We start from the raw sequence: 26,334 nt of genomic DNA on the forward strand, positions 1-26,334 counted from the left end.
CTCTCAATAATAAACGTTAAAAAACAATTAAAAAAAATGAACAGGAGGTATGCACGTGTATGATCATTGCTAACAAATCATCTCAAAACCTAGCAACTTAAACCAACAAGCATTTATTACATCACAGTTTCCGCGGGTCAGAAATTTGGAACTGGGTGGTTCTGGCTCAGGGTCTTTTCATAAGGTTGCAGTCAAGATGTTGGTGGGGGCCGCTGCCACCTGAAGGCTCTAGGGCTGCAGCTGACCTGCCCCGTAGCTATCGGCAGCAGGTCTCAGTGCCTTGCCCTGTGGCCCATTCCAGAGGACCACTTGGACGCCATTACTACATGGCTGCGAGCTTCACCCAGGCTGGGTATCCAAGAGACAGCAAGATGAAGCCACCGGGTCTTTTATGATTGAGTCTTGGAAGTAACACGCCATCACTTCCGCCATATTCTGTTCATTGGGAGTGAGTCACTATGTCCAGCCCTCACTTGAGGGGAGAGGAATTAGGCTCCTCTTGAAAGAGTATCAGAGGATTTGTGGGCCTATTACGACAGCACAGAACTACACAATGCAGTGTTCCCAAGCGTTTGAAGGTTTGGAGGTCAAGGGACAGGGTCTGGGGAGTCCCTTGTGTTGGCAGAATAGCAGCCCCCAAAGATGTGCGTGTTCTAATCCCTAGAACCCATGAATACGTTATGTTACACAGCAAAGGGGAAGTAAGGTTGTTCATTAGCTGACTTTCACTTATTACTTTAAGGTAATTATTATCCTTATGATTATGATTAGGCGGGCCCAGCGTAATCACAAGGGGCCTGAAAAGTGGAAGAGAAGGCAGAAGACGAATCAGGGTCAGAGTGATACGGAATGAGAGAGACGCAGCTGGCCATTGCTGGCTTTGAACATGGAAGGGGCCATGTGCCAAAGGATGCAGGCAGCCCGTAGGAGCCGGAAAAGACAAGCATATTCTCCCCTGGAGCCTCCAGAAGGAATGCAGGCATGCCAACACCTTGAGGTTGGCCCCGGGAGACCCATTTTGGACCCATCTTGTGTTGTCTCAAGCCATTAACCGTGTGGTAATCTGTTACCGCAGCAGGAAATAGACACGTTCTACACACACCCTTCTCCTTTTTCCCATTTCTAACTCATTTCTGCTTTCATCACACGCTATAGTTATTGTCCTTGTCATATGGTCTATATTTTTTAATATACATGTTTACTATGTTTAATATACTATGTTTACTTACTAGCTATAAGCTCCTTGAAGGCAAGTCCTAGACTTTGTTTTGGTTTTTGTTTGTTAAATATAAGTCAGAAGCCCAACACATCACTCATTACTACGTAGCCATTAACAACTTGGTCAATTATTCACTAGACTGGCTAAAAGTCTAAGCAGCCAGCTTAGCAAAGAGATGAAACAAGAAAGCTGGTGTGAGGGGCCCTCCGGGTGGCTCAGCTGGTTAACCATCTGAACCTGGCTCAGGTCACGATCTTGTGGTTTGTGGGTTCGGGCCCCACATCAGGCTCAGTGCTGACAGCTCAGAGCCTGGAGCCTACTTCGGATTCTGTCTCCCTGTCTTTCTGCCCACCTCCCTGCCTCCTCCAGCTCATGCTCTCTCTTTCAAAAATAAATAAACATTTACAAAAAGAAGCAGCAAGCAAGCTGGTGTTAAATAAAATATGGAATCCTATTAATTCCTCCTCCATTAAACTAAACCCCAAAAATCACACTCATGACAGGAGAGTTTACTGAGATACTATTTTCTCTGTATCTTTCTTTACTTTCATTTCAAGCTAGTGGCCAGGGGAGGGGATTTGGGGCAGGACAAAGACGGGAGCAGGTGAAGGTCACTGGATCACCACCACCTTTGTGAAGACCTAAGGACTCTGAAGGGATAGGTCTCCTTTTGGGTTGGGGGGACAGGAGACCTTCAGGAGGGTAGGAGGGTGGATCCCCAGAGCCCACAAAGGGGACCAAGTTCCTATGAGCAGTGGGGCCCTAGGCTGTGCTCCATGACAAAACCTCAGAGGGAAGCAGAGCAGGCTAGACCCTGGGCTTGGGGTCCCCCACTCACCCAAGACTCTTGGGTCCCACACACACACCACACACACAGTGCAGGAGCTAAGAACACAGGGGGCACAGGTATGTAGGACACTGGAGGTCTCTCCTGCACCCCACGGAATGGCAGCTCTTACCTTTGTGGCCTCCCCCCCCCCTCTTTTGACCTGAGACCTTTGCAGAACTAGGCAGAGGGAGGGAGGTGGGGGGGGGGGATGACCCTGAGAATGACCAAGATAGAATTTCCCACTAATCCAACAGGAAGCAGGAAGAGGGCTTGGCGTCTGAAATATGGGGATTTAGAAACAAAAAAGTGACATTCTTGCACAATGAAGTCTGGGGCTGATATTCCAAATGACGATACGTGCTTTGGCTTTAAAGTGAGGGTTTTAATCTCCAGGTGGGAGGAGGTCTGGGGTGGGGTGGCGTGTCAGAGGGCCCCACGCCCTCATCGTGCAGCTCAGGGAGCGGAGAGGAAGGGCCAGGGCTGCCGGTGGGCTCTGTGGTGGCTCTAGGTTGGAAGCACACCTTCCCCCGCATAGGGCTTGAAGCATAGATAAATCAGAAAGCAGCTCCAGATGCCAAGGATGAAAAGGGTGCCCAGGAATGGCATGGAAGTTTTCTCCTAGAGGACGAGAAAGGCAGGACCCTGAGGCAGGGTCAGCGAGCTGCCGGCGAGGCACCCCTCCCCGCAGGAGCCTCTGGGCTGCAGCCTCCAGGCTGGGGGACCCAGGTCCTCCGGCCTCGCGCCATGTCCTCTATGACCGAGTGGATGAGGTCGGGGGGCAGTGTCTCACCACCGTCGGGGGGACTGGAGGCAAATGCAGCCTGAGCACACTGCCTCTGGGATGATGGGGCACCCGACTGGGACAAGGACTTCTCGAATGGGTCTACCTACCCCTGACTGTAGTTGTTCTTTTGGGCACACAACAAACATCTTTCCTGTAGAGGGAAAAAGAAACGGCACAAGAAAGATAATTTTCCCCTGGTCCAAGATGGCCGCCTGCTAGGCACCTCATGGGGTCTTGCTATAGGAAAGGGCAGAGCAAGATGTTGGTGCTTGGCAGTGGGCACCTCCAGGGTTGAGGCTCACTTGGTCACGGCTTAGGACTCTCCCCAGGCTTAGAGGGCAAGCCCCCGGAGGGGGCTCTGGGCTAGGGAGGCATCTGGGGCCAGCAGAGGGGTGGAACCCATCCCTTTAGAGCAGGAGGTAAGGGAGTGAGAGGGCCTAGGACGGTCAGGGCAGGGCAGGAGCCTGGAGGGGCACACCAGCGTGGGTGGGGGGGGGGGGGTCAGGCTTCACTTACGCAGCAGATCCTGCCTTGATGAAGGGAATCCAGTGGGTCCTTTTTTGGTTTCTGAAGTGCCATCATCTTCTCGTGGAGAGTGAGTGGCATGCCATCAGCTCCATCCACTTTCTTGAGCCGGAGCTGTGGGTCTGTGTCCGTCTTTGCCGTCAGCCTGAACTCCTGCTGCTCCTGTGGACCTCTTCTAAGGGGACTGGGGGAGGGAGTTAGGGAGGGGCAGAGCTGGGGGGACGATTTCCAACACGACAGGGAGATGACCACAGTGTGGGCGGCCACGGAGGGCCCTGACATCCAAGCCATTGGGGGAAGAGAAACCAAGACAGGTCCTTGAAGAGTCTGAGGGTCCTCTGAGCCCGAGGACGCTTAGCAGAGTGAAGGGAGGAGATGCCTCAGGGACGAAGAGAGACGGGTGCAGGTCACACTTACTTGCTGCTCTTGTGCATATTTATTAAAACATCCATCTTCTCATCCATATCCTTCTGCATTTCCTTCAGGAGAAAAGTCAAAGCTTAGCCTTATCATCTTGAAGGGCGTCTGAAATCCTTTCTTCTTGCCTCTAGCTGCCAACCACTCAGAGATGACCTCAATGTCTTCCTTTCTCAGGAATCCTCACCGGCCTTAGGTGACCCGTGCCACCTCTCCCTTTCCCCGCCCCCATTCCAGGATGAGGCCAAAGTACAGGCAGGGTCATTAGGGGCTTATCCAAAGTTTCCAGATGAGTCAGAGGACAGGAAGGCTTTCACCTGATCCCACACCTGGATGAGACCCTTACGCCCTGGCTCTGGCTCAAGGCCTATGAAGTGATGGAGGCAAGAAGACGAATCTTGTGACCTTCCCCCTCAAAGGCACTTTTGGCTCCAATGTTTTGACCCCTGCTGTGCACCCAGATTCTGCGCATGCGCGTTTGCTTCATCTTTTACCCAACTTCTGGCAGAAATGGTCAGCATAAAATAAAACTGACATTAGTTCAACTGGCCCCTCACATTTATTATTTACTAAGAACTGAAAGAATAGTAAAATCTTCTTGGCGAGTTACGATCTGTAAAGTTTGATCCGGAGACATTGGAATAGAAATAGCGGTCATCAAAGAATGTCTAAGATGGCAGATATCATCGTCAACGGTATCTGTTATGGACAAACATAAGGTTCAAGGTTCAAGGTTGGCTTGAACATTATAAAATACCCATGAAAAATAAATTGCCTCAAGGAAAATAATTCGAACAAAAAATGAAAGATTTGGCAACAGTTTACTGAAGTGTGGTAGAAAACTGATCAAGGAATCATACTGTATGGGTGGAGAGGATTTCAAAAAATAGCTTCTTGAAAAGCATTTTTTTAATGTCTATTTTTGAGAGAGAGAACGCGTGAGCAGTATGGGCAGAGAGAGGGGAATGGAAAGTCTGAAGGGGGCTCTGCACTGACACCACAGAGCCCGATGCCGGACACGAACTCACAAACCATGAGATCATGAGGTAGGACGCTTAACCAACCTAGCCACCAAGGTGCCACCACCCCCCCCACTTCTTGAAAAGTATTTTTAAGTGGTGGGATACATTTTGGATAAGACATCCGTATTCATAAATAGAGTGAAAATATCCTTGATGTGAAAAGCCCCCTGGTTTCGAAAAATCAGAGTCAAAACGTCCCTTATTCTTAGAAGTGTCACTGTGACTTCAAACTCATGTCCTGAAGTGATCTCCTCATTTTCTCTTCTAAATCTGTTTGCCAACTGTCCTTGTCACCGTCACCGCTTTCTTCTAACTGTCCAGATTGCCTGTGGGGGTCATGGACACTTGCTTCTCCTTCATTCTCTATGTTGAGTCGATCATCAAAAATGTTATTTTTCCTTCGGTGCATCTTTCAGATTTACCATTTCCCTTCTGTTCCTACACCTAGTCCAGCATTCCTCATCTTGAGTGGGAACGTGGCTTCCTGCCTGATATTCTAGCTCCAGACAGCCCCCAACCCTGCTCTCCCGGCTCCCCCCACCCCCGAGCCCACCTTGCAAACAGCTGCCTGCTCAGCCTTTCTGAAGTGCTGCTTCTAGCATGTTCTTTGATTAAGAATCTCCAGAGGCCTCTTACTGCTTACACAACCAAGTCCCAATCTGTCTGCCTGTCTTTCAAAAGCCTTCATTATCTACCGCCTTTGTGCCCATTCCATTTTATTTCTCACAGTTTTCCCGGATGATCCCACTTTTATGACTGATCTCCCCACTGACCATGATACACTTCACGTTCATCCTGCTTCCATGCTGTGTGCAAGCTGTTCCCGTGCCCAAAATAGCCTCCTTTGTGCCTTTCCATACCCAGTCCTGCCCACTAACAAAACACTTACTGTGTTTGCATTTTAATATAGAGATAATACATGCCCTTTGTAGAAAATTTGGACAATATAGAGGAATATAAAAGTAAATTAATCTCATCACCTCGCCATAACTGTTATTAACCCCTTTGGTGTATTTCTTTCCAGTCTTTTTTCTAAATATTTACTTTGCTATTTTCCCCCACTTAACTGAGATCAGCCTATATAGATTGCTTGTATCTTGCTTTTCATTATAAGCATACTTCTCATTATAAGCATTCTTTTTTTTAAATAAGCTTTTTATATCAAAATAACTTGGGACTTACTGAGAGTTGCAAAGATAGTACAAAGAGTTCCCATATGCCTTTCATTTCATTAAGTTTCCCCTTAATATTAACATCTAACCCAATCATGGCATTGCTCTTAATTTAAAAAAATTTTTAAGTTTATTTATTTATTTTTGAGAGAGAGATAGAGAGAGTGAATGAAGGAGGGGCAGAGAGAGAGAGAGAGAGAGAGAGAGAGAGAGAGAATCCCAAGAGGGCTCCATAGTGTGAACGTGCAGCCTGATATGGGGTTTCAACTCACGAACCATGAGGTCATGACCTGAGCCGAAACCAAGAGTCAGATGTTTAACTGACTGAGCCACCCAGGTGCCCCAATTTTTTTAAAGTAAGCTCCATGCCCAGTGTGGGCCTTGAACTCATAACCTCTCGATCAAGAGTCACATGTCTACCAACTGAGCCAGCCATGTGTGCCTATAAACATTTTCTCCAGTAGTTCCTAGTTTTTATTCTGTGGATATACCATAATCTATTTGGCTATTCTTCTACTGTTGAAAATTGTGGTGTCCAAATTTTTGCTATTATATATAATGATCCTGCGATGAATATCTTTTTACAGATACTCATGCTAGTATTTCTGATTATTTTTATAGGCTAAATTCTGGGAAATGGAATTAATAGTCAAGTGGTTTGATATTTTTTTATTTCTATTTTCTAATTCCTTTCCAGTTTTGCACAAACCTATACTCTGATCAGCAGCATAAGAGCATTCTTGCCCTGTTCTATAACTGTCATAAATTAAAAGTTCATCTATTTGAATGTGACAATGACTTAAGTATTGTTCCCATTCATTATTCATGAGGTAAACCTTTTAAATATATTTACTGCATTTTAGTTGTATTCTCTTTTGTGGATTGTTTCTTCATACCCTTTGCCCATTTTCCTATTTGGTTCTTACTGATTTGTGTGAGATTTGTAAGTTATAGATTAAAAAAACTTTTATCAATGTTTATCATATTTGTGGAAAATTGTTTCCTTCAAACTGTTTGCTTCTTAATTCTGTATATGGCGCTTTGCTGTTACCATTTTTAAATTTTTTATATTGTTAAATATATCAATATTTCCTTAGTGATTTCTTCCATTGTACTTCTTTTTAGACCATACAGTTAAATATTCATATATAATTTATTCTTATTGGTTTTTATTATTTAAATTCACTCTATGCACCATTTCAGTTTTTACAGTGTTAACTAAGTTTTTCTTCGTATAATCACAGTTCTTAATATAAATATATAATCCTTTCCTTCTAACATTTAAAAAATCATACTTATTGTCTTTGAAATTGTATAGAGCTGTGCTGCCCAACCTTCGGCATACAACGGAATCACCTGGTGATCTTTAAAAACTACTCATGCCTGGACCTCATCATCTCAAGAGGTTTTGATTTCATTGTTATGGGGTGCAGCTGGGTATAAGGTCAAAGCCATAGTACAGGTGACTGCAATGTACAGCCAAGGTTAGTAACTACGGCTACTTAAGATCTGGTTCTTATCCAGGGGAAAGCTCAGAATCACTTCGAGAGTTTGAAGCAACTGTGGCCCAGCCTGGAGATTTTTATTCAGTTCATCTGGACCAGGCCTGGGTATACAGATGTTTAAAATCCTGGCAAGTGATTCTTAGCGTGTCCCTGGCACAGAGGTGGTGACAAGGTTATCTACCCTGGTTTTGTTCCTGCGGCTGGTTATCTAGACAAGATTATTATGGCTTTGTGTGAACTTTATATATCTGGTAGGGGTAGTACCCCTTTATAACTCTTAAAAATGTAAAGCTATCTGCTTTTGCCTATTTATGCTTCTACATCAGTGGTTCTCAAATTTTCACTTAGGAAATGTGAGAAAAATTCAAGGGTCCAAGCCCCCTCCAAAAAGGATCTGGGCTCTATTTTCTTTATTGTGCTCCAGGCAATTCCAAAACACATCAAGGTTTGAGAACCACTAGTCTTTTTTTTTTTTTTTTTGAAACTTATTGTCAAATTGGTTTCCATACAACACCCAGTCCTCATCCAAAAGGTGCCCTCCTCAATACCCAACTCCCACCCCCCACCAACCCTCAGTTTGAGAACCACTGTTCTAAACATTTTCTTTAATCTTTATTTTTGAGAGAGAGAGAGAGAGAGAGAGAGAGAGAGAGAGAGAGAGCGAGCAAGCACGGGAGGAGCAGAGACAGAGGGAGACACAGAATCCAAAACAGGCTCCAGGCTCTGAGCTGTCAGCACAGAGCCCGACGCGGGGCTTGAACCCACAAACCATGAGATCGTGACCTGAACTGAAGTCGGACGCTTAACTGACTGAGCCACCCAGGCACCCCGAGAACCACTATTCTAGAGTCTAGGTGGTCCTCTTAGTAATTGCTGAGCTCAAAACTAATCTTATTGGGCTTTTGGTTAGATATGCATTTAGCTTCCCATGTAGCCTTCAAAGCTCACCGGAAGAGTCACTTTCTCTGTAAGTATTTAGTTACCCCGGCCCACATTCGTGACTCATTTCTCCAGACTCCTGATTAACTGACAGCCAATTGTCATGTAGCTCGGCACTTACTTGTTATTTAATTCTCTCTTGCCATAGAGTTTGGGTCTTCTGCTAGATTGTAAGTGACTTCAGGGCAGGGTCTGGCATCGCCTTCCATAATTCCCAGTGCCGTAATGGCCCATGGAAGGCACTCAGCAAATAAATGCTTACCTTCATAATCTCCACGAATTCCTGGAGTTTATCAAAATCCTTGTCCATTATGCCCTTTATCTGTTGAAGAAGAAAAGCATGGCAAGTATTACTGAAGGCAGAGTCCCTCTGGGGCATTTTAAACAAAGGGCAACAGCTGCTTCTTGGATAAAACTCAAGGACAGACTTGTAGTGGCCAATTAAAGCCACTTTCTTCCCAAGGAGTCTATGAAGGGACTAGGGTGCATGTACCATTAAGTGACCACCACCAGGGGCCTTGGGGTGGCTTAGATCTGGGTACAGCAACGCTTCAACATGGAGCTCAGACCATAGCTTCAATTACACCTTCTTTCTTCAGCATTCCCTCCCTTCCTACAAATGCCACCGGTGGTTCCAGCAAAGAAGCAAGAAGCGAGTTCCTGCTCTGCTGCTTGTCTCCAGAAGAGGAGGGAGGAGAATGGAATTGGTCCCTGACTTCTCCCACATCCTGGTCAGCTCCTCTCGCTCTGTCACGAGGGCTATATCTCCCTAACCCTCAGTGTGATGCCTTAGAGAGTTCTTGTCATTCAAAACCTGGGCTTAAGCATCAGACAGACAAGACATCGATACCCTCAGCTGCTCGGCACTGAAACACTGGAGGAGATGGGGCTGAGTTGGGCTGATGCGTTTTCCACGCAATTCCTGATTGCCCTCGCTATTCAAGGCTGGCCACTGCATTTTCCTGGAAGCTCCCCTTTTCCTCCATACCCTGGAGAGTCTCGTCCTGTTACCTGTTTGATCTCATCCATTTTCTCCTTGAGCTCTTCCTTCACCTCCCTGAGTTCAGTCTGAGGAAATAAGATAGGGAAGAGAAGGAGTAAGGAAAGGTCTAGGAAGGGAAACTGTCAAAAGGAAGTAAGGAAAGACCGTGGGGCATTGCTATTAAGGAGGAACAGAGAAATACCTCCCATTAGGGCGGAAAGAAAGGATGCTGTTAAGGGGGGAGTGGGCCGTACAGACATCACGTGCCTCCCGCTATGATGCCCTGAAGGGGACACCTTCACTTCTGTGATGTGACCCCCCAAAATGCACAGCCGCATCTAGTCACCAGGAAGGACCAGGCCACCCACAGGAAGGGTCGGTCTACGAGATAAATGACCTATAATCCTCATAAATGACAATGTCCCAGAAACCAAAGGTTGAAGTGGAATTCCAGACGAAAGGAAACTAAAGAGGCAGGGAACCCAGCTGCCATGTGTGGTCCTGGATTGGATCCCACACAAAAAGAGTTGTTTTTTCTTTTGTTGTGAAAGACATTAGTGGAATAATTGATACAATTAGAATAAGGACTGAATCAATGTTCATGTCCTGGTTTTGATATTTTGCTCATTGTACTGTGTAAGAGATTGTTCTTGTTTTTAGGCAATATGCACTGAAATTTCAGAGAAATGTGCTCTCAGGTGATTCAGGAAATATACCTTATATGTATGTGTGTGTGTGAATACATGCGGAGAGAGAGGGAGAGAGAGAGGGGGGGAGGGAGGGAGGGAGAGAGAATTGTAAAATGCCAACATTTGGGAGATCTGAGTGAAGGGTATAGTAGAATTCATTGTACAATTTTTTGGTCCCGGAGCCTAGTCACAGATGCCAGCAGCAAACCCACCGTGGAAGCGGCCGGCAGCCTGGGCTGCCCCACCTACCCTTAGCTCGTGTGTCCCTCCTGGTTTGGTAAACAGCCCTTCTTGTTTAATTCCCTTGTAGTCATACGTCTGTTGGTTGAAAACAGAAACACAGAATGGTGGACGTCACAGGTGTGGGTGGAGGCGGCAGGAGAGATCCCCCCGAGTTTCTGTTCCTCCTTTCAGGCTAGGACAGGGGTGAGAGCTGGCAACCCCGCCACCACCGTCTCCCCTCTGAGCTCCTCACGCCACCGCCCTCCTGGCCCACTGAACGGCCAAGGCCCTTCCTGCCTCAGGGACTTGGAATGTGCTCCTTCCTTCGCCCACACTGCTCTTCCTCAGGCTTTCGGTCGGCCCTCGGTCCTCGCCTTGTGCTTCAGCTCCCAGCCCAGCCTGGGGCCTTTCCCGACCACCTGGTGGGCAGCAGCTACCCAGGCAGCCCTCCCTATTTCAATTCTCTGCGTTGCAGGTAACACTGCCGAATTTTCCTTCTTTGTTTCTGTATCAGATTATTCCAAGCGTGAACTTTTGCGAGCAGAGTTTGTCTCTCCCTCTCTGTGTATCCCCCAGCACCTGGGACAGGTCTTGGCCGCCAGGAACAGCGAACGACCCCTGACTCCAAGTCACCTCCCCACGGGTCTCAGGCCTGGCTGCCGGCATGGTCTCAAAAGAGCTTCTTACTTTGGTCGGCTCGGGCTTCAGTTCCAGGCACATTGCCTTGTAGTTCTTGCTCTGTAGAGACAGGGGTTTGGCAGTCCTCCTGTCAGGCACCAGGATTGGAGGGATAACACCAGCCCTCTCAAGAGCCCCCCTACCCAATCCTGTCCGTCCACCTGCACCTGAGCTCGGGCCCATGTACGCCCCCTCCCACCAGCACCCGATTCAAGACAACCCAAACGTTGTCGGGTTATCTTTCTTTTCTGAACACGCACCTGCCCAGTCAGCAGGTAGCCCTCCCCCCGCTGGGGGGCCTGAGCAGGCAGAGCACTTGAAGATAACTTTATGGAAGCTGTGGATTAGTTCAGGCTTTGGAGACAGATTGACTTGCAATCTGATCTCGGCCTGCTTCCCTCCTAGCTGTGTCACCCGGGCAAATTATTTATTCCCCCTGAGCCTCCCTTCCTCGTCTGCAAATCGGGGGCACTCATCGCATTATCTAATAAGGTGCTTGTGTGCCTTAGATGTGCCCGTGGATGCAGGCCTGGTACCGGCCCGGCCTGGAGGCGTGGCTCCGGCGGTGGTTGGAGGTGGTGAGGGTTATTACGTCGCTCCTCATCCCAAAGGAAGTCAGCAGAGGCCTCCTTCCTTCCCACCCCGAGGCCAGGGATGAATCCCGTCCTCCTTCCGGGCTCAGAGGCCACTTCACTCTCAGAACAGAAAGAGAAAGAGCAGAGCATTCCCCAGAAATTCTCTGTATCCCCCCACCCGCACCCTACACCTCCATTCGGTGAGGACTCAAAGAGGCCCCACATTGTCCAGCAGTGTTTGTCCTTTACCAGGTTTGATTTCTTCAGTTCTGCCCTCTTGGCCGACATGATGGCGGAGGCCAGAGTGTTAACTTCCCAACCTCCCCACCACGGGCCCCTGTGACCAGGCCACCGTCCCGTGCAGATTACAGGCCAAGGTGGGGGAGGATGACTGCCTCTCTGTGGGCAGAACTGCTGAGGTCACAATGCCCCGGTCCCACATCCTGGCCCGGAGTATCACTACAGCTTTGAGCCTCGGGTGCCTCAGCCACTGAGCTGAGGGACAGGTCGGGTTCCAAAGCCATGAGGTTTCCCTCCTGCAAGGGGGAAGGGGGCCACCTGCAAAATCGCCCTCTGGGAGGACCTGGCCTGTTATGGCCTTAGCGGAAGGCATGCCTCACCAGAAGCAAGGATTCTGCCTCCTCCCTAAGCAGGACTTACCGACCAGGAAGTGTCGGCCCCGAACATCTAGCTCTCCTCCGAGACTGTGCACAAGGTCTGTCGTACTTTCCCCACGTGGACAGACCCTTCCTTGGGTCTGAAGCTGCCTTGGGTTGAGATGCCTTGAAGTCCCTCTTGTTCAAGGTGCATGTACTGTACCAACCTGGGGTCCTCTATGCTGGGGGGCTGAGGGGGTGCTGATCTTTGAAGGATGGCTTCTGACATCCTGGCCTGACCACACGGATGGCCCAGTCCTCTCTCTGCCCTGCACCACACAGTCTCTTCTGTCATCCTGGAAGACGGTTGGAGCAAGAAGCAAAATGTGGACAGTGCTGAGAAGACTCCTGGGGTGGGGAGGATACGGAGGCCATTCTGAAGGGGGTTATAATTTGTGTCTAAAGAGTCAGAGGATCGTGGCCTCCTGTGGGACCTAAAATCATTCAGAATCCAGCTGGCAAGCCTAATTTCGCTTTCCTTGGAATTCGTGGGCATTTTACCTCCTTCCCTCTTGTTTCAACTCCTAGTTGCTATCAGAAAGGCCAACATGGAAATTCTGAGGCCAGCCAGCCCAGGAGTACAGGAAGGGATGCAAACTGCACGGGGAGCATGTGCCTGCAGCACCCCACCCCCCCCACCCCCATTCTGTTCCTCGCAGACGCTGTGAGCTCTAGAACCTTCCCGGGAGCCGCGGCAGTATTTCCGATGCATTTCTGAGGGGGTTACTTCATGGCCTCCAACCTGGTGATGGTCGTCACTCTTACTGTATCACAGCCAAAGGAAAAAGTGTCTATCACTCTGTTTAGTTGGGGAGAGGAGTGATGAACTTTCCAGGCCTCTTTCCCAGCTAGTAAGTGAAGGCTGGAATGTCAGGGTCCTGTGACCCCCGTACTCAGTCCTTGCAGATCCGCTGGCCACAGAGCAGGAGGGCCCTTTCTCCGCCCTTTCTAGGTTTCCAAAGACCCGACAGGCTTGGGCAGGGGACTTACAGGGAAGATGACACTCCCTCTCAACGTTCACCAGCCCTGAGGAAGCGGGCACCGACTCCTCTTTGTTTTGGCTTCAGATCCTCCTGGACCTACAGCAAAGCTTCCTTCTCTTGGCTGAGCGGTCACTAAATGAGCCCCCTTCCGGCCACGCATTTCACAGGAGCCCAGTGGCCCGTGTATCAGGAAATTGGGTCTAAAAGAAACCAGGGTCTCGCTGTAAAGCCGCTTTATACATTATACATGTATAATTATCATCATTTGAACAGATGATAACAACTGATCCACGGCCCCAGGCTTGCGCCTCCTCACAGCATTCACTAGTCATGCGCCCAGATACGTCACTGTTGTCATCAGTGTGTTCGGGAAGGGCTGAGGAAACCCGTTTGGTGAAGCTGAATAAATGAGTCTCATGTTATTGTCTTCTCCTCTGAGATTCTGCAGTTGCACGAGGCGTTAGCTCGAAGCGGTATGGCAACATGGATAGTGCCGTGGCAGAACTTGGTTGGTTATACGCCAGCCCTAGGCTGTTCTTACCTGAGGGACGCCGCATACTCTTTTTCTGCCCCCCTTCATGGCGAAACCCACTGGGATGAGGGCAAGGAACAGAAAGCCCACAGACGTTCCAATGGGGTTTGGTGGAAAAGGGATATTCACAATGGAGAGAAAGAAGCAGTCACGTGTCTCTTTTCTCCAAGGGGATGTCATTTGAATTTCCTTTTCCTTACAAAGGTCCTGGTTTTTCAGTTTCACCAAGGCAATGTTGTAAGGGAGGCTGCTGGGGGAGGAGGATTTAAAAATGGCCGGGGCGGGGGGGGGGGGGGGGGTGGTCTCATGGCGGCTCAGTCGGTTAAGCGTGGGACTCTTGGTTTCCGCTCAGGTCATGATCTCGCAGTTTGTGGGGCTCTGTGCTAACAGTGCTTGGGATGCTCTCTCTCCCCTCTTTCTCTGCCCCTGCTCCGCACACGCGTGCTCTCTCTCTCTCTCTCTCTCAAAATAAACTTTAAAAACAAACAAAAAATGGCCTTGGGCCTCTGACTTCATGCATGGCCTCTTGTGATTCCAGGGGTGACCCAGTGTTCTAAAATCCTTTGATGAGGACAGAATAGTTCATAAAGGTATCCGGAATCCTGACGGCTGTGGTCTCCAGTCAACCTCAGACTAACAGGGTTCCACACAGATGACCTGGATAATTCACTCCGAAACACCCTGCGGACATACTGTAGGGTCTGGCTGCTGCCTTCAGCCAGAGGGCTCTCTGGTTCCAAGCCCCCAGTGAAGCTCTCACATAAAATTTTTAGAGCTTTACTGTGATTGGTTATTGCATTGTCCTACTTGACTGATTCATAGAGGCCTCAGAACACTCTCCACTGTGTCAGGGTAGATTTCTCATGGACACATCGGTTACTCTGCAATTTCTGGGCATTTCTGCAAATACTGTATCAGACCTTGGCTAGAATCACAACCCTATTATATTGTTCCTGTGAAAAAACTACATCTAGTTTCTGTCATGAACTTCTAGTACCTCTATTTCAGGAACAAAACAGGATATTCTGAACAGGTAATTGTAAATCTCCAGGTAATTCAAGACAGCTCCTGATAAGTAAAAAGTCAGAGCAAATGTATTGTATGAGGACTTGCAGGCTTCTTCCTCCTGTGCATTCACCAGGACAGGGACACATTTGCCAGGGCCTTCCAGGACCCAGGGGAACCTGTCACTATTCCCACAGCCAATGTCACAGAACAGCCTGCTGTGTGAGATAAAGTGAGAACCACCAGCCATCAGAGGCTCCCCTGCTCCTGCTAAATAGGGCTCCTGGGGCCTCTTTACTTGGCTGGTGTCCCTCTACTCTCTTTGGATGGAGTCCAAACAGTGGATGGCAATTATATTCCTACCTGTTTTGGCGTCCCTGCTTAAAGATTCTCTGTGGTGGTTCTCCCAGTCCCTTAAAGCCTCCTCTCTACCTCTGACACCTCCAAATCCCCATCTATCATCGACGCCATACATCTGAGTGGCACAGTGGCTTCTCTGGATTAGCCTTTTGGGGACTATGCATGGTATACATGGGAGATCACAAACGGCGAGGATGTGGGTCAGTCCTGAGAGCAGCCAGCACCACTCTTGCTCCCACTTTTTTGGCTAGAATGCAACCACACGTCCACACCTACCTGCAAAGGAGGCTGGGACACGTGGCTGAGTATCCCCCAAGAGGAAATAAGCGTAAGGAGCAGGTAGCCAATCTCTGCCACACCTTCCTGATGGATCTCATCCTTCCCATTTCATTCTGACAAGTCCCCTTGTAAGAAAACTTAAGCTCATGTTCCTCTGTTTTTTGCGCAAGGGAAGAACCTGATGAGATCAAAAGGGAAGACTACGTGAGACACTGGAGCCGGGTCTCCCAACTAATGTGGGCTGGCAGAGCTGGAGTTCAGGTTAAGGGCTCACCTCTTCTCATCTGAACAGCCAACAGGCTAGGGTGTTGAGACAGAGGTTGTAATAATGATCCCGTTTATCCAAGATTTACAGTGTAATAATTCCAGTCGACCCCGGATCCATTCTGCAAATCTCCCTCCCCTCCTGCGGGTACTGGAATAGGAGTCTGCTCTGAAGTTTCTCTCGCTGTTCTAAGCCCTCTCAGCAGCACTGGGGCCCAAGCAGGTTGCCTCATCTCTGCCAGCACCTTCCCTGGAGGATGAGTCTCACTGTTGTCCTCTTTGCTGAGAGTCCATAACCTGTTGCAGATGACCCTCTCAGTCTAGCCCCATGAAGCCACCTGCACATGACTCCTGCATGGGGACACCTACTGCTGGGCCCCACCAACAGACATGGACAATAGCCTCGATTGGACCAAAGTTTTCCTTTACTTAGAGGCATCGGACCCTGGCTGGCCTTCTGCGGGGCCTGGCTGTTGCCTTTTTCACACCTGGTTTACATTCTGCTCTTTCCCATTTTGTCCCCAGGGTCATTAGCACGTCAGAGCTGGGTCCATGTGAAGAATGCTCCAGAAGGTGTGAATCTTCTTCCTTGGGTAGGAGTTCCAGGGCTTGGGCCAGAAAATGGGGATCTCTGACCTGGAGCTACAGGTGGTGATCAAAGCAAGGAAGCTGCTAGAGTCAAGAGTCACACGGAGAGGTCAATGAGCTAGAGAAGTCTTCCCGTCGCCAAACAGGGGAGCCAGAGGCAGATTATCAGAGCCACCGTGGAGAAGGGAGAGAATCACTCCTGGCGGAGGCAGAGCCAGCCTGCAGGACTCTCACGGGTGGCCGAGGTGTGAGGGAAACCTCAGCGCATCTAAAGACTAAGAACTGGGCAGTTTCCCTGAGGTGCTCCTTCCTTTCTTGTCATAGGAGTGCGCTCCATGCAGGGCCGTGGATTTTTCCTTTTGGCAAAAGGCACTGGTAGGAAGCTAGCCTTTGTCTAGCTCCCAGTCCTCCAGTGAGGAAATGCCCACGCTGAAGCATCTCGTCTGCTGTGAGGGTGGAGCCAAGGCACGGCTCTGAAGGAGCCAGTTCTGTGACGTGGGTCTCAACTCTGCTCCTGGAAGCTGAGTGTTCACGCTCTTGCTGACCCTGCCAACAATTAAACCAGTTCACGTGGGTTCTCTTTGCAACTAAACCTGACTGACAGAGTTGGTCATACATTTCTGCTAACTGCAGATCTTTGGGAACTCACATGCGTGTGGTGGTAACTGCTGGGTGGTGACCCACAGGGGCGTTTCCTGTGGAAATGTCGAGTACTTCTATTTGGTGACATCCCATAGATTGTCAAAGTTGGTAATTTTAATTAGTGGCCATGGGAAAAGGGGGTGTGAAACCCAGTCCTTCATGGGTCTTTTTTATAATGGAGACTTCTGCTTGGCTTTTTTTGGTAGACAAACATCAGACAGACACTTTTTATAGCATCAAGACACCTAGGCGGGCCTTTTACTCACAAGAGGTAGATGGCGTGTCACGCTATTATGTTGGTTCTCAGGGACTGCTTTTTCCAGAATCTTTGTTCAGCTGCTCGGGAAGTATCTGCAAACCCACCCGCCTTCCTCCTGTAGGCCGTCTGCAGCCCCAGCTCTTCTCACCACAGGGCTCTGGTGATGTTCCTGGGCCATGTGACTGACGAACACTCTGAGAAGCACCTTCTGGGGCCCTGAGCTCCTACCTGAAGCTGAGGAAGGGAGGCATTAGGTGACATTACTCCTCTGGGCGGCAACAGAGGACGGGAGGCGTTAAGTGACATTATTCTTGTGGGCGGCAACAGTCGCGTGAAAATCATGGCTCACGGAAAGACAACTTGGATGGAATCAAACATTGAAGCAAGCCACACTTCTTTCCTGAGTCCCCTAAACACGAATGTTCACTTATTTTTATCTAATTACTGATCAGAACAAAGCAATCCCCTTTCTTCCCCTACCTCAAAAAACCAGGGCCACAGCAACCCATCCAGAGGACAGTGAACTCCAGGGCCTACCTGGGTCGCAACCCCACACCTCACTGGCAGGCTGTGCTTCTTTGGGCTCAGGGCCAGGCTGGGTCCGAGCGAGAAGCACTGACTCACTGCGCAGGGGTTTCCATACCGAGTCCCCTCGTTCTTCACACGCTCGCTGAGCACTCACTGTGTGTCAGGCACTCTGCTAGGCACCAGGGGCACAGAAGAAACTGAGATGTGGTGCTGGCCCCTGGGAACTCATCACTGATGGGGCTGACAGAAGCAGGAGAACCGCACTTACACTCTGGTCTGTAGGCCCAGGTGTGGAGGGGGCCCAGAGGAGAGGCACAACCCGTTCTTGGGGCTGGTTCTCTGCCATGCTCTTCTGGACTCCAGTCCTGGCCTTGTGAGTTTCCCAGTACCCCGGCTCCTCTAGAGTCAGGCTCTTCTCTACATGCAAGCACAGGACCCAGGTCAGGCCATGTTACCCACCGTGTGCCAGACTTTGCAAACACCAACACCTGCCTGTACCTCTGAAGATGACCTCCTCCCTCTACTCATCGGTGGGACCACCCCGGTGGGAAAAGTCATCAAAAAGACGTGGCCACCAACCGACCCGTGAGCCGGACCCTGGCACTTGGAGGCCCCTCACCTCCTCGGCCCTGTCCTTGGAACGTGGTTTCCACTTGCCTTTCTTGCTCCCGGAGGCCGTATCACAAGGATATAGCCTTGAGATGGCGACGTGGCATTGAAAACGCCTTCATGGTGTATGTGACTAGACCCTGCGAAGGCCCCTTTATAAACTTTGCAGGTGTGGCCAGCAGGTACAGGGATCCATTCATCTTGCTGCTGCCTGAGACAAGCCTCATATGTAAGTCCCCTTTGCTTATTAAAGCTGCCACCCACCATCCTGGAATGACTGCCTCTTTCTTCAGTCTCTTTCTGCCCTCAGAGCACAAGGGCCAATTTCAGATGGCACCCAGGAAGCTCCCAGGAGGGTTACGACCAACACACGCCCTCCATGCTGGGCCCTAGATGGGGTTCACCTGTCTCTGCCATAGCAAATGGGTCTCCCAGCCGAGAGGGCCTAGCCTGTCCCAGCAGGTGCATTGCATACCAAATCAGCTTTCTCTGCTCCATCTGGCCCAAGTTCACCTCTCCCCGGCCTTGTCACTATATATAGCGGTTTGGACCGGACCAAAATCTGTACACCCTCCAACAGTGTAAAACAAAGTGTCCTCTGAGCTCTATGTGTCAAGTTGATATTTCACCATGTCAGACTGTATGCAGGTAACACATTCTCGGAGGTCTGTGGGTTCCTGCCTCAGGAAAGAATGGGATACTCATAAATGTAACAGCCCTTAGGTTTTGTACATAAATCCCCCTCAGCAATCAGGACTCAGAGAATTAGACACCAGAAGTCCTCATGAAGGAGACTTTGCTGTGCTGGTCTGATACCAAGGAGAGGCTTCTTGCTGATTCTACTCGGTAGCCTTCGCTGACCTCTTTTCTGCTGCGGCCGTGCCAGAACCCTCAGGACATTCTTTGGACCTTCTCTTTTGTCCTCCACTTGGTTACGTGTATTAGCCAGAGTTCTCCAGAGAAGCCAAATCTATTCATTCTATCTATCCATCTATCAAGAAATTCATTTTAAGGAACTGGCTCACGTAATTATGGAGGCTGAGCAATCACACAATCTGCTGTCTGCAGGCTGGGGGCTCAGGACAACTAATGGTGTAAGTTCCAATCCAGGTACAGAAGACTGATGTCCCAGCTCGAAGACTGGCAAGCAGAGGAAGAATTCTTTCTTAGGCTTCTTTCTCCTCAGGCCTTCAACAGATGGGATGGGGCCTGCCCACATTAGGGAGGACACTCAGCTTTGTTCAGCCCACCAACTCAAATATTAATCTTATCTGAAAACATCCTCACAGACACCAAATATCTGGGCACCCCATGGCCCCATCAAGCTGACACATAAAATGAACTACCATGTTATCTGTCTCTCCTGCCTTCCTGACCCCATCACTTCACCTGGAGCACAGCTCATTTTCTTCCTTTGGTCGCGGCACCCGTGGCCTGAGTTCCAGATAACTGACCTCAGGCTTGGCCTCAGGCCCCTTCCCTCCAGAACTTCCTTTCAGGGCAGGCCTGGCCGGAGGCCCAGGGTTCTCCAGCCCTTCCCACCCAGACGCTGGCCTCCGGATGTTCTGATACCAGAGCCTGCCTGCCTGCCTGCCTTCCTCCCTCCCGTCCTCCCTTCCCCCCTCCCTCCCTGCGGTCCTTGCCTAGAGCTTTCTTCCATGCCACCACCATGCCTGGTGATATCAAGGCAAAGTGTTCCAGGAAGTCATTGCTTTCTCTCTGCTCAGCTTTATGGATTGACCCCTTCCGACGCCCTCTACTCACTCACAGTGCTTTGTGCCCTGGAAACGATCCAGTAGGGGGGGGTGTTTGTCGATACCTTCCCATCCCCCAATCTTCCAGGAGAGAACTCTCTGCTTTTTCAAATTCCTACAGCAGCCCTGGGGCCACGGCTACACGCCCCCATGTTTTGGCCCCCATCTGAGCTCCTTCTAGACCCTCCCCCAAGGGTGCAAATCCAGATCCTAGCTTCTGCCGCCCTCCGCGTCTCGCCCGCCTGTTGCACAGCTCGGTTAATGGCAAACAGGGGTGAGGATCAGCCGCAGCTGCATGGCCTCGTGTCCCTGCGGAAGGGCGGGGCGGCACATGCGTGGACCTTGGGCTGTCCTATTGGGAAGGAGGGGCTTTGGGCCTGTGCACCTGGATTCTCCGGTTCAGTGATTTCCTGGCGGCCCTGCCAGTGTTTTACTTAAAGGTTGAACTAGGGTCAAGAGTTCACCTACAGAGACGGGGAATCACTGTAGTAAGACGGGTCGTGACTTAACCAAACATTTTGGATGGGTTTATTTTCTTTTCCGTTCACACAACGATCCTAAGATGTAGGGATCATTGGGGGCCCCTGAACGGCTCAGTTGGTTGAGCGGCCCATTTCAGCTCAGGTCATGATCTCACAGTTGGTGAGTTCGAGCCCGGAGTCAGGCTCTTTGCGGTCAGCAGAGTCGGCGTCGGATCCTCTGTCTCCCTCTCTCTGCCCCTCCCCTGCTCGAATTCTATCAAAACTAAATAAACTTAAAAACAAAACAAGGAGGCATTATTGTTGTTTCCATCTTACAGATGAGGAAGCTGTTCAACGTAAACATTGAATCATTTTTCTGCAGTCACAGACCGAGGTGGGGGAGCCATGAAATGAACCCAGGCAGCCTGGCTACACAGCACGTTTAACTTCCTTCCCAGATGTACGAACATCTCTTTGAGTCTCTGCTCTCCGTTCTTTTGGGTATACGCCCAGAAGTGGAATTGCTGAATTATATGGTAGTTTTGTTTTTAATGTTTTGAGGAACCTCCATACTATTTTCCATAGTGGCAACACCAATTTGCACTCCCATCAATAGTGTACAAAGATTCCCTTTTCTCCACATCCACGCCAACACTTATTTTCTTTCGTTGTTGTTGTTGTTGTTGTTATAGTTCCCATTCTAATGAGTGTATATTGGAAGCTCATTACAGTTTTGATTTACATTTCCCTAGTGATTCGTGATGTTGAGCATCTTTTTTTCATTTATTAGCTGAAATATTTACTTTTAAAGGAATGCAGTAGGATTTTGGCTTTCTTTTAAGATTAGTTACTAAAACAGCACTTAACTGGGGGGGAAATAAGTGAAAAATGCATTCAGTGGTAGTTCAGAGTCCAAGGGTTCTTCTTCCTCTTAGGCACCAGGAAAAATGTTTCTTTAGGACACAGGTAGCAGGACTGGATGTCCGTTACTGCGTACAGGCCTGTAGGGGGCGCCCAAGAGCAGAGCTCCCTGGGTGCTTCTTCCCAAGGGGTCCAAGTGTCCAGTGAAGGAAGGCTCCAGGGTCTTACCCCAGGTGCCCTATTGCTTTCCCCAGATGTGTAGGGATTAGACGGGCTAGCTGTAGCAGAACATTTCCTTCAAGCAGAAATGGCTCCACAAAGCACAATTCACTTCAGCGAGTCATGTCCACATCCGTAAAATCACCAACAGTTAATGATTCATTTATTCACTTATTCAATAAATATGTGTACCAACTGCCCGTTTGCCAGGCACTGAGACCTATGTTTGCAACAGAAGATGATCGAAGTGGATTTGGGTTACGACCTGAATAAATGCTTCAGAACAGAGAACAGGAACGAAGGTCAAGAGCCTCTCTCCCCAGAGCCCCACTTTCAGCGTGGCCAGTGGTGAGCGAGTAGACTTCAGAGATGTCCCTTTATTAAATGGAATGCTGCTTACAGCTCTGCATTATCGACCAAATGAACAAGGTGCAGCGGGAGCTTCGAGTCAAGTGGTTGTGATTCGTGATGGACGGTTCTCAGCCCAGACAGCTGACGGAGGCTTCTCAGAGGGCAGATGTGCTGCCTCTGTATCACCATAAGTCAGGCCGAGCCTTCAGCTCAAAATGCATCTCCACAGGGGAGAGAACAACTTTCCCCTCTCTTAAGGGAAAGGGAACATTAACTAAGCATCGTCTCTGGGTCTGGGACAGTGTTAGGTGCTTTATATGTACAGTGGAGCAACGTTTTCAGCTATTAATTTGTGCCTCTCTTCTAGTGCCCTGGGTAGGATAAGGACCTCAGAGAGGAGCAGCTGGGTGGGTACCGGTCTCTGGGACCATGCTCTGTTGCTGGGGTGGCTCAGCCAAGGGGGCGGGAGGTTGGCAGACCTCAGATTATCCGGGCAAATGGAGATCTCAGTGGTAAGTGGTGCACACAGGGCACAGTGTGAGACTCAGGCTTTGTTCTTCTCCCACTGTGTGTGTGTGTGTGTGTGTGTGTGTGTGTGTGTGTGCATGTGTGTGTGTGCATGCATGTGTGTGTGTTGTGGGAGCAGCCCTGAAAATAGATGAGGCTAAACTTCTTCCTTACCTGGCAGGGTGAGAGCTCAGAGTCAAAATTAAGTTGATTTACATGTTGCCACAGTAGCAGAGTGCCTGGAAGTTTCCTGTGCTGTGGCAGGTGTGGAAATGATAGAAGCACCCTGGAAGAGAGTTAGCAGTTTCCTAATAGCACCCACTCAACATATCTTACCATGCCATCCATCAGTCCCACCCCTGGGCACCCACCTAGAGGGAGTAGGAACATACAACGAGTCTTTCTCTTTCTCTTCTGGTCCAAGGTGCTTTGGGAGCCGCTGGCTTCGGTGTAGACATGGCCAAGTCCAAGAACCACGCCACGCACAACCAGTTGCGAAAACAGCACAGAAATGGCACCAAGAAACCCCAGTCCCAAAAATATGAATCTCTCAGGGGTAGAGAACTCAAGTTCCTGAAGAACATGCGCTTTGCCGAGAAGCACAGCAAGAAGCGCCCGAAGAAGACGCAGGCCAACAATGCCAAGACCATGAGTGCACGTGTGGAGGCCTTCAAGGCCCTCGTCAAGCCCAACATCCCAAAGACTGGTAGCCACAAATTCAATCAACTTGCCTGCACCGCTCTCCCCAAGCTCGGGAGACATGCTCACGCCCTCGCTGCCAAGGGTCTCAGGTTCTGCTGGCCAAAGTCCGAGGCTGAGACTCAAACCGAGGCCCAGGCTGCAGCTGTGACCCCAGCTCCAGCTCCTGCTGTGGCTCGGGTTCCCATAGGCGCCGCCCACCACGAAGTCTCCAGTGTAGAGGCTTCTGTCTGCCAGAGTGAGGATGGAAGGACCAAGTGTGATCCCTGGGCGTCTGTCTGCATGGGGCTGGTGCCCTCCTGTGCTGTTTGTGCAGATAAGCCTGTGGCAGGAGCTGTCAAATAATAATAATAATAATAAAGAGAACACATATCCACACGAAGACTTGTTCTCGAATGTTCACAGAGGCTTGTGCATGATAACCTCACGCTGGAATAAACAAATCGTGCTATGTTTCTGCCGCGGGACAGCACTCAGCCGTAAAGAGGAGGGAGGAACGGACGCTCACGACAGCACGCTGAATCTGACAGACACCGTGCTGAGGGAAATTCCATTCAAACGAAATGCTAGGAAGCAAATCTATAGCGACAGAAAGCAGATGGGTGGCTGCCTGGAGCTGGGGTGGGGGCAGGGATTGCCGCAAGGGGCAGGAGGGAGCATTCTGGGGGGTTGGTGACGTTCCGGAAGCCAAACGTGGCAGCGGTTCCACTGGTGTAAACGCGCCACAAACCCATCAAACTGTAGCCTCCAGATGGGTGCATTCTGTCGTGTGTGCACCTTAGGACACTTAGGCTGACTCAGAGACGGTCAAGAGGCATGGCTTTATCGCACACGAGAGGTCGTGCAGTGTGTTGAACCCACTACGAAGATTATTTCACTTAGTCCTCAAAGTACCGTCGTAGGAGAGCCACGATTACCCTCCTTGTCAAGGAATTAGCAACGCTGGTAAGGAATTGTTCAGGAAAACCACCCCCAGTCCTCCTGTGTGTCTCCCTCACTCTGATGCCATGGCCACACTCACAAGGCCTCTGGGCAGGGGGAGTCCCCACAACGAGCAATTCTGTGACACCAGCTCGGGCAGCGGAGGGGCAGGGGAGGCTCCTACAATTCGACTCAGCTCTGACACTGTGCACCTGCAGACAGCGTGGGATCTCATGCTTAAGGGCCCCAGCCTAGATGACCATGCCCCCAGCCCCTGCTTCGGACGCCAGCCACAAGTCCAGGTTGTTATCCGTACTTCTGACCAACGGGCTATGGAAGGGAGGTTTCCACAACCCCCCTTCAGGCTCAGTTAGTTTGCTAGAGGGGCTCTGAGAAAGAAACAGTTTACTTATTAGATCGCGGGGAGAAAGAAACAGTTTACTTACTAGATCCCTCGCTGGTTTGTTACAAAAGGATGTAAAAGCCGGATAGAAGAGAGGCTAGAAGAGATGCACGGGAGCTTCTGTGTCTTCTCCAAGTACATCACTCGACTCACCAACCCGGGAGCTCTTGGATCCCCGTACTTTGGGGATTTTTATGGAAGTTAAATTATGTAGGCATGATCAGTCATTAACCCTGGAGAGGGGACGGGGCTGACAGTTCCAAGCTTTTCATCATGGGTCGGGCTTTCTGATGACCAACTCCCATTCCATCCAGGAGCCCACCCAGAGTCACCTTGTTAGAACAAAAGTCACTCCTATCACCAGGAAATTATAAGGGGTTTAGAAGCTTTGTGCCAAGAAACAGCAGAGACCAATATACATTTTTTTTTTCTTTTTACATATTTTTCTATTATCTGACAGGACTCAAGGCTTAGGGAAAACCACCTGAGTTGTGCTGGGCTGGGGCACTGTGGCCACAAAATGCATCTCTAACAAAGACCCTAGACAGCCATTAGCAGCTCACTTGGTAGGAGAACACCTGCCTGCTCTCCGGGGTGCGGAGATCCTGTCCGAGTAGTAAAGTAAGGGTGGGCAATACGGCTTCCACTTCGGGAGTACAGATCTGGCTGGTTTGGGAGAAAAGAGGGGGACCTGGGTGGCTCTGTCGGTGAAGCGTCTGACTCTTGATCTCAGCTCAAATCTTGATCTCAGAGTCGTGAATTCAAGCCCCACGTTGGGCTCTGCGCTGGGCATGCAGCCTACTTTAAAAAAATAAAGAGAAAAGGTGTATATTGATTGTGGGAAAGTGAAGGTTATGAGCCTGTACCTAAGGGTGTGTTGGATCCAGGTGCAAACGCATTCCTACTCTGGGGGTTGGGGAAAGGAGCTATGGGAATTTCACGAACCCCATCACTTCCTGCAACTGTTTGTCCCTGGGGCGCTTAGGAAGCCCGATGCTCCGTATGTCTCTGTTCCTTTTGTCCCGTCACAGTCCAGTGAAGCTCATGACCCGGGGAGCGGGGCTGTCGTCCCTCGGTCATCACCAGCCCGCGGTGCCCGGCTGAAGCCTCCTCGTTCGTTCGTGGATTCGGGACCTTGGTGTACCAGACAGAGTCCTGGGTGGGCGTGGGACTCCAAAAGAAAAAAAAAAACCAAACAGCAAATCCTCCTAAGACAAACCATAACGTTGCGTCTCTATTGAGAGGTTTTGCTGTGCTTATGACGGACGAGCGCCTTGTGACTATGGCACAGCTCCTGCCATCTGGGAGCTCTGGGTTTGCCAGAGGAAACAGAGGCAAATGGCATTTGGACCCGGAGCGCCAGGGGCGGCTTCAGGGAGATGCTGTGCCTGGCCCCAGGGCGGCAGAGGCCCCCCCACACTCACTGTACTTCCTGGGGGTGTCCCTAGGTGCCCACCAGGAAGCCCCGGGTGCCTTGCTCGGCCCTTGCATCAGGAGACCTGAGGACACCCGGGCGAATGGCCGAGCTGCCCAGTGGGAGGGTTGGCACTATCTAGGCCGGACTGCCAGGCTCTCTTTTCTCCCTGGAGAGCGGCCCTGAGGGGCCCTGGCGCAAATGTGTTCTGCCACTGGGGTGAAGTCATCGGGGACGGGCACTGCACAAGAGAATATTGTGGCAGGACATTAGTGCTGAAGCATTAATCCTTTTTTCCTCTTTCCCTTTGCCCTTTCGGTCACAGGGGCTGTTTGCCCTTCCCTCTGGGAAGGGTGTGAAGGGGTAGGGCCCAGAAAAGAAACTTCCAGACTCTGGTTTCCCAAAGCTTAGTCCTGAAGGGAATGGAGAGAGTTCTGGACAATAAACAGGATGTTGAGAGGGAGGGAGGAGGGGAGAGAGA

At 50.1% G+C, this 26,334-nt stretch overlaps 2 protein-coding genes across 4 annotated transcripts; one reads left to right on the top strand and one right to left on the bottom strand.

Annotated features, from left to right (window-relative positions):
- Positions 1-2,409: 2,409 nt before the first annotated feature.
- On the bottom strand, positions 2,410-13,656 carry TEX35 (testis expressed 35). Of its 3 annotated transcripts, none has more exons than XM_040446667.1 (9): positions 11,808-13,656; positions 10,993-11,043; positions 10,333-10,401; positions 9,424-9,480; positions 8,675-8,734; positions 3,775-3,836; positions 3,349-3,541; positions 2,940-2,983; positions 2,410-2,666 (listed from the first exon to the last, which is right to left on the bottom strand). In XM_040446667.1, exons 1-9 carry the CDS (start codon positions 11,844-11,846, stop codon positions 2,603-2,605), a joined length of 639 nt encoding a protein of 212 aa, XP_040302601.1. In that variant the 5' UTR covers positions 11,847-13,656; the 3' UTR covers positions 2,410-2,602. The 3 variants fall into 3 exon arrangements, with proteins under 3 accessions (XP_040302601.1, XP_040302600.1, XP_040302599.1); XM_040446666.1 differs by having other exon boundaries at positions 2,410-2,663; positions 10,885-11,043; positions 11,808-13,648; XM_040446665.1 differs by having other exon boundaries at positions 10,885-11,043; positions 11,808-13,648.
- A 1,972-nt stretch (positions 13,657-15,628) lies between these two features.
- Positions 15,629-23,460, top strand: LOC121011673 (60S ribosomal protein L29-like). The gene is made up of 3 exons (XM_040446293.1): positions 15,629-15,634; positions 18,220-18,224; positions 22,824-23,460. Exon 3 carries the CDS (start codon positions 22,873-22,875, stop codon positions 23,458-23,460), a length of 588 nt encoding a protein of 195 aa, XP_040302227.1. The 5' UTR covers positions 15,629-15,634; positions 18,220-18,224; positions 22,824-22,872.
- Positions 23,461-26,334: the final 2,874 nt, after the last annotated feature.

Source organism: Herpailurus yagouaroundi, unplaced genomic scaffold (assembly GCF_014898765.1).
Source record: "Herpailurus yagouaroundi ecotype Mexico unplaced genomic scaffold, PumYag 195, whole genome shotgun sequence".
Lineage (NCBI taxonomy): Eukaryota > Metazoa > Chordata > Mammalia > Carnivora > Felidae > Herpailurus > Herpailurus yagouaroundi.

Coding starts and splice junctions, on each gene's coding strand:
- TEX35 (XM_040446665.1), bottom strand. CDS start 11,846: ATGTCGGCCAAGAGGGCAGAACTGAAGAAATCAAACCTG. Junction 9,481..10,332: donor GAGGGACACACGAGCTAAGG/GTAGGTGGGGCA, acceptor TTATTTCCTCAG/ACTGAACTCAGGGAGGTGAA. Junction 8,735..9,423: donor AAATGGATGAGATCAAACAG/GTAACAGGACGA, acceptor CTTCTTCAACAG/ATAAAGGGCATAATGGACAA.
- LOC121011673 (XM_040446293.1), top strand. CDS start 22,873: ATGGCCAAGTCCAAGAACCACGCCACGCACAACCAGTTGCGAAAACAG.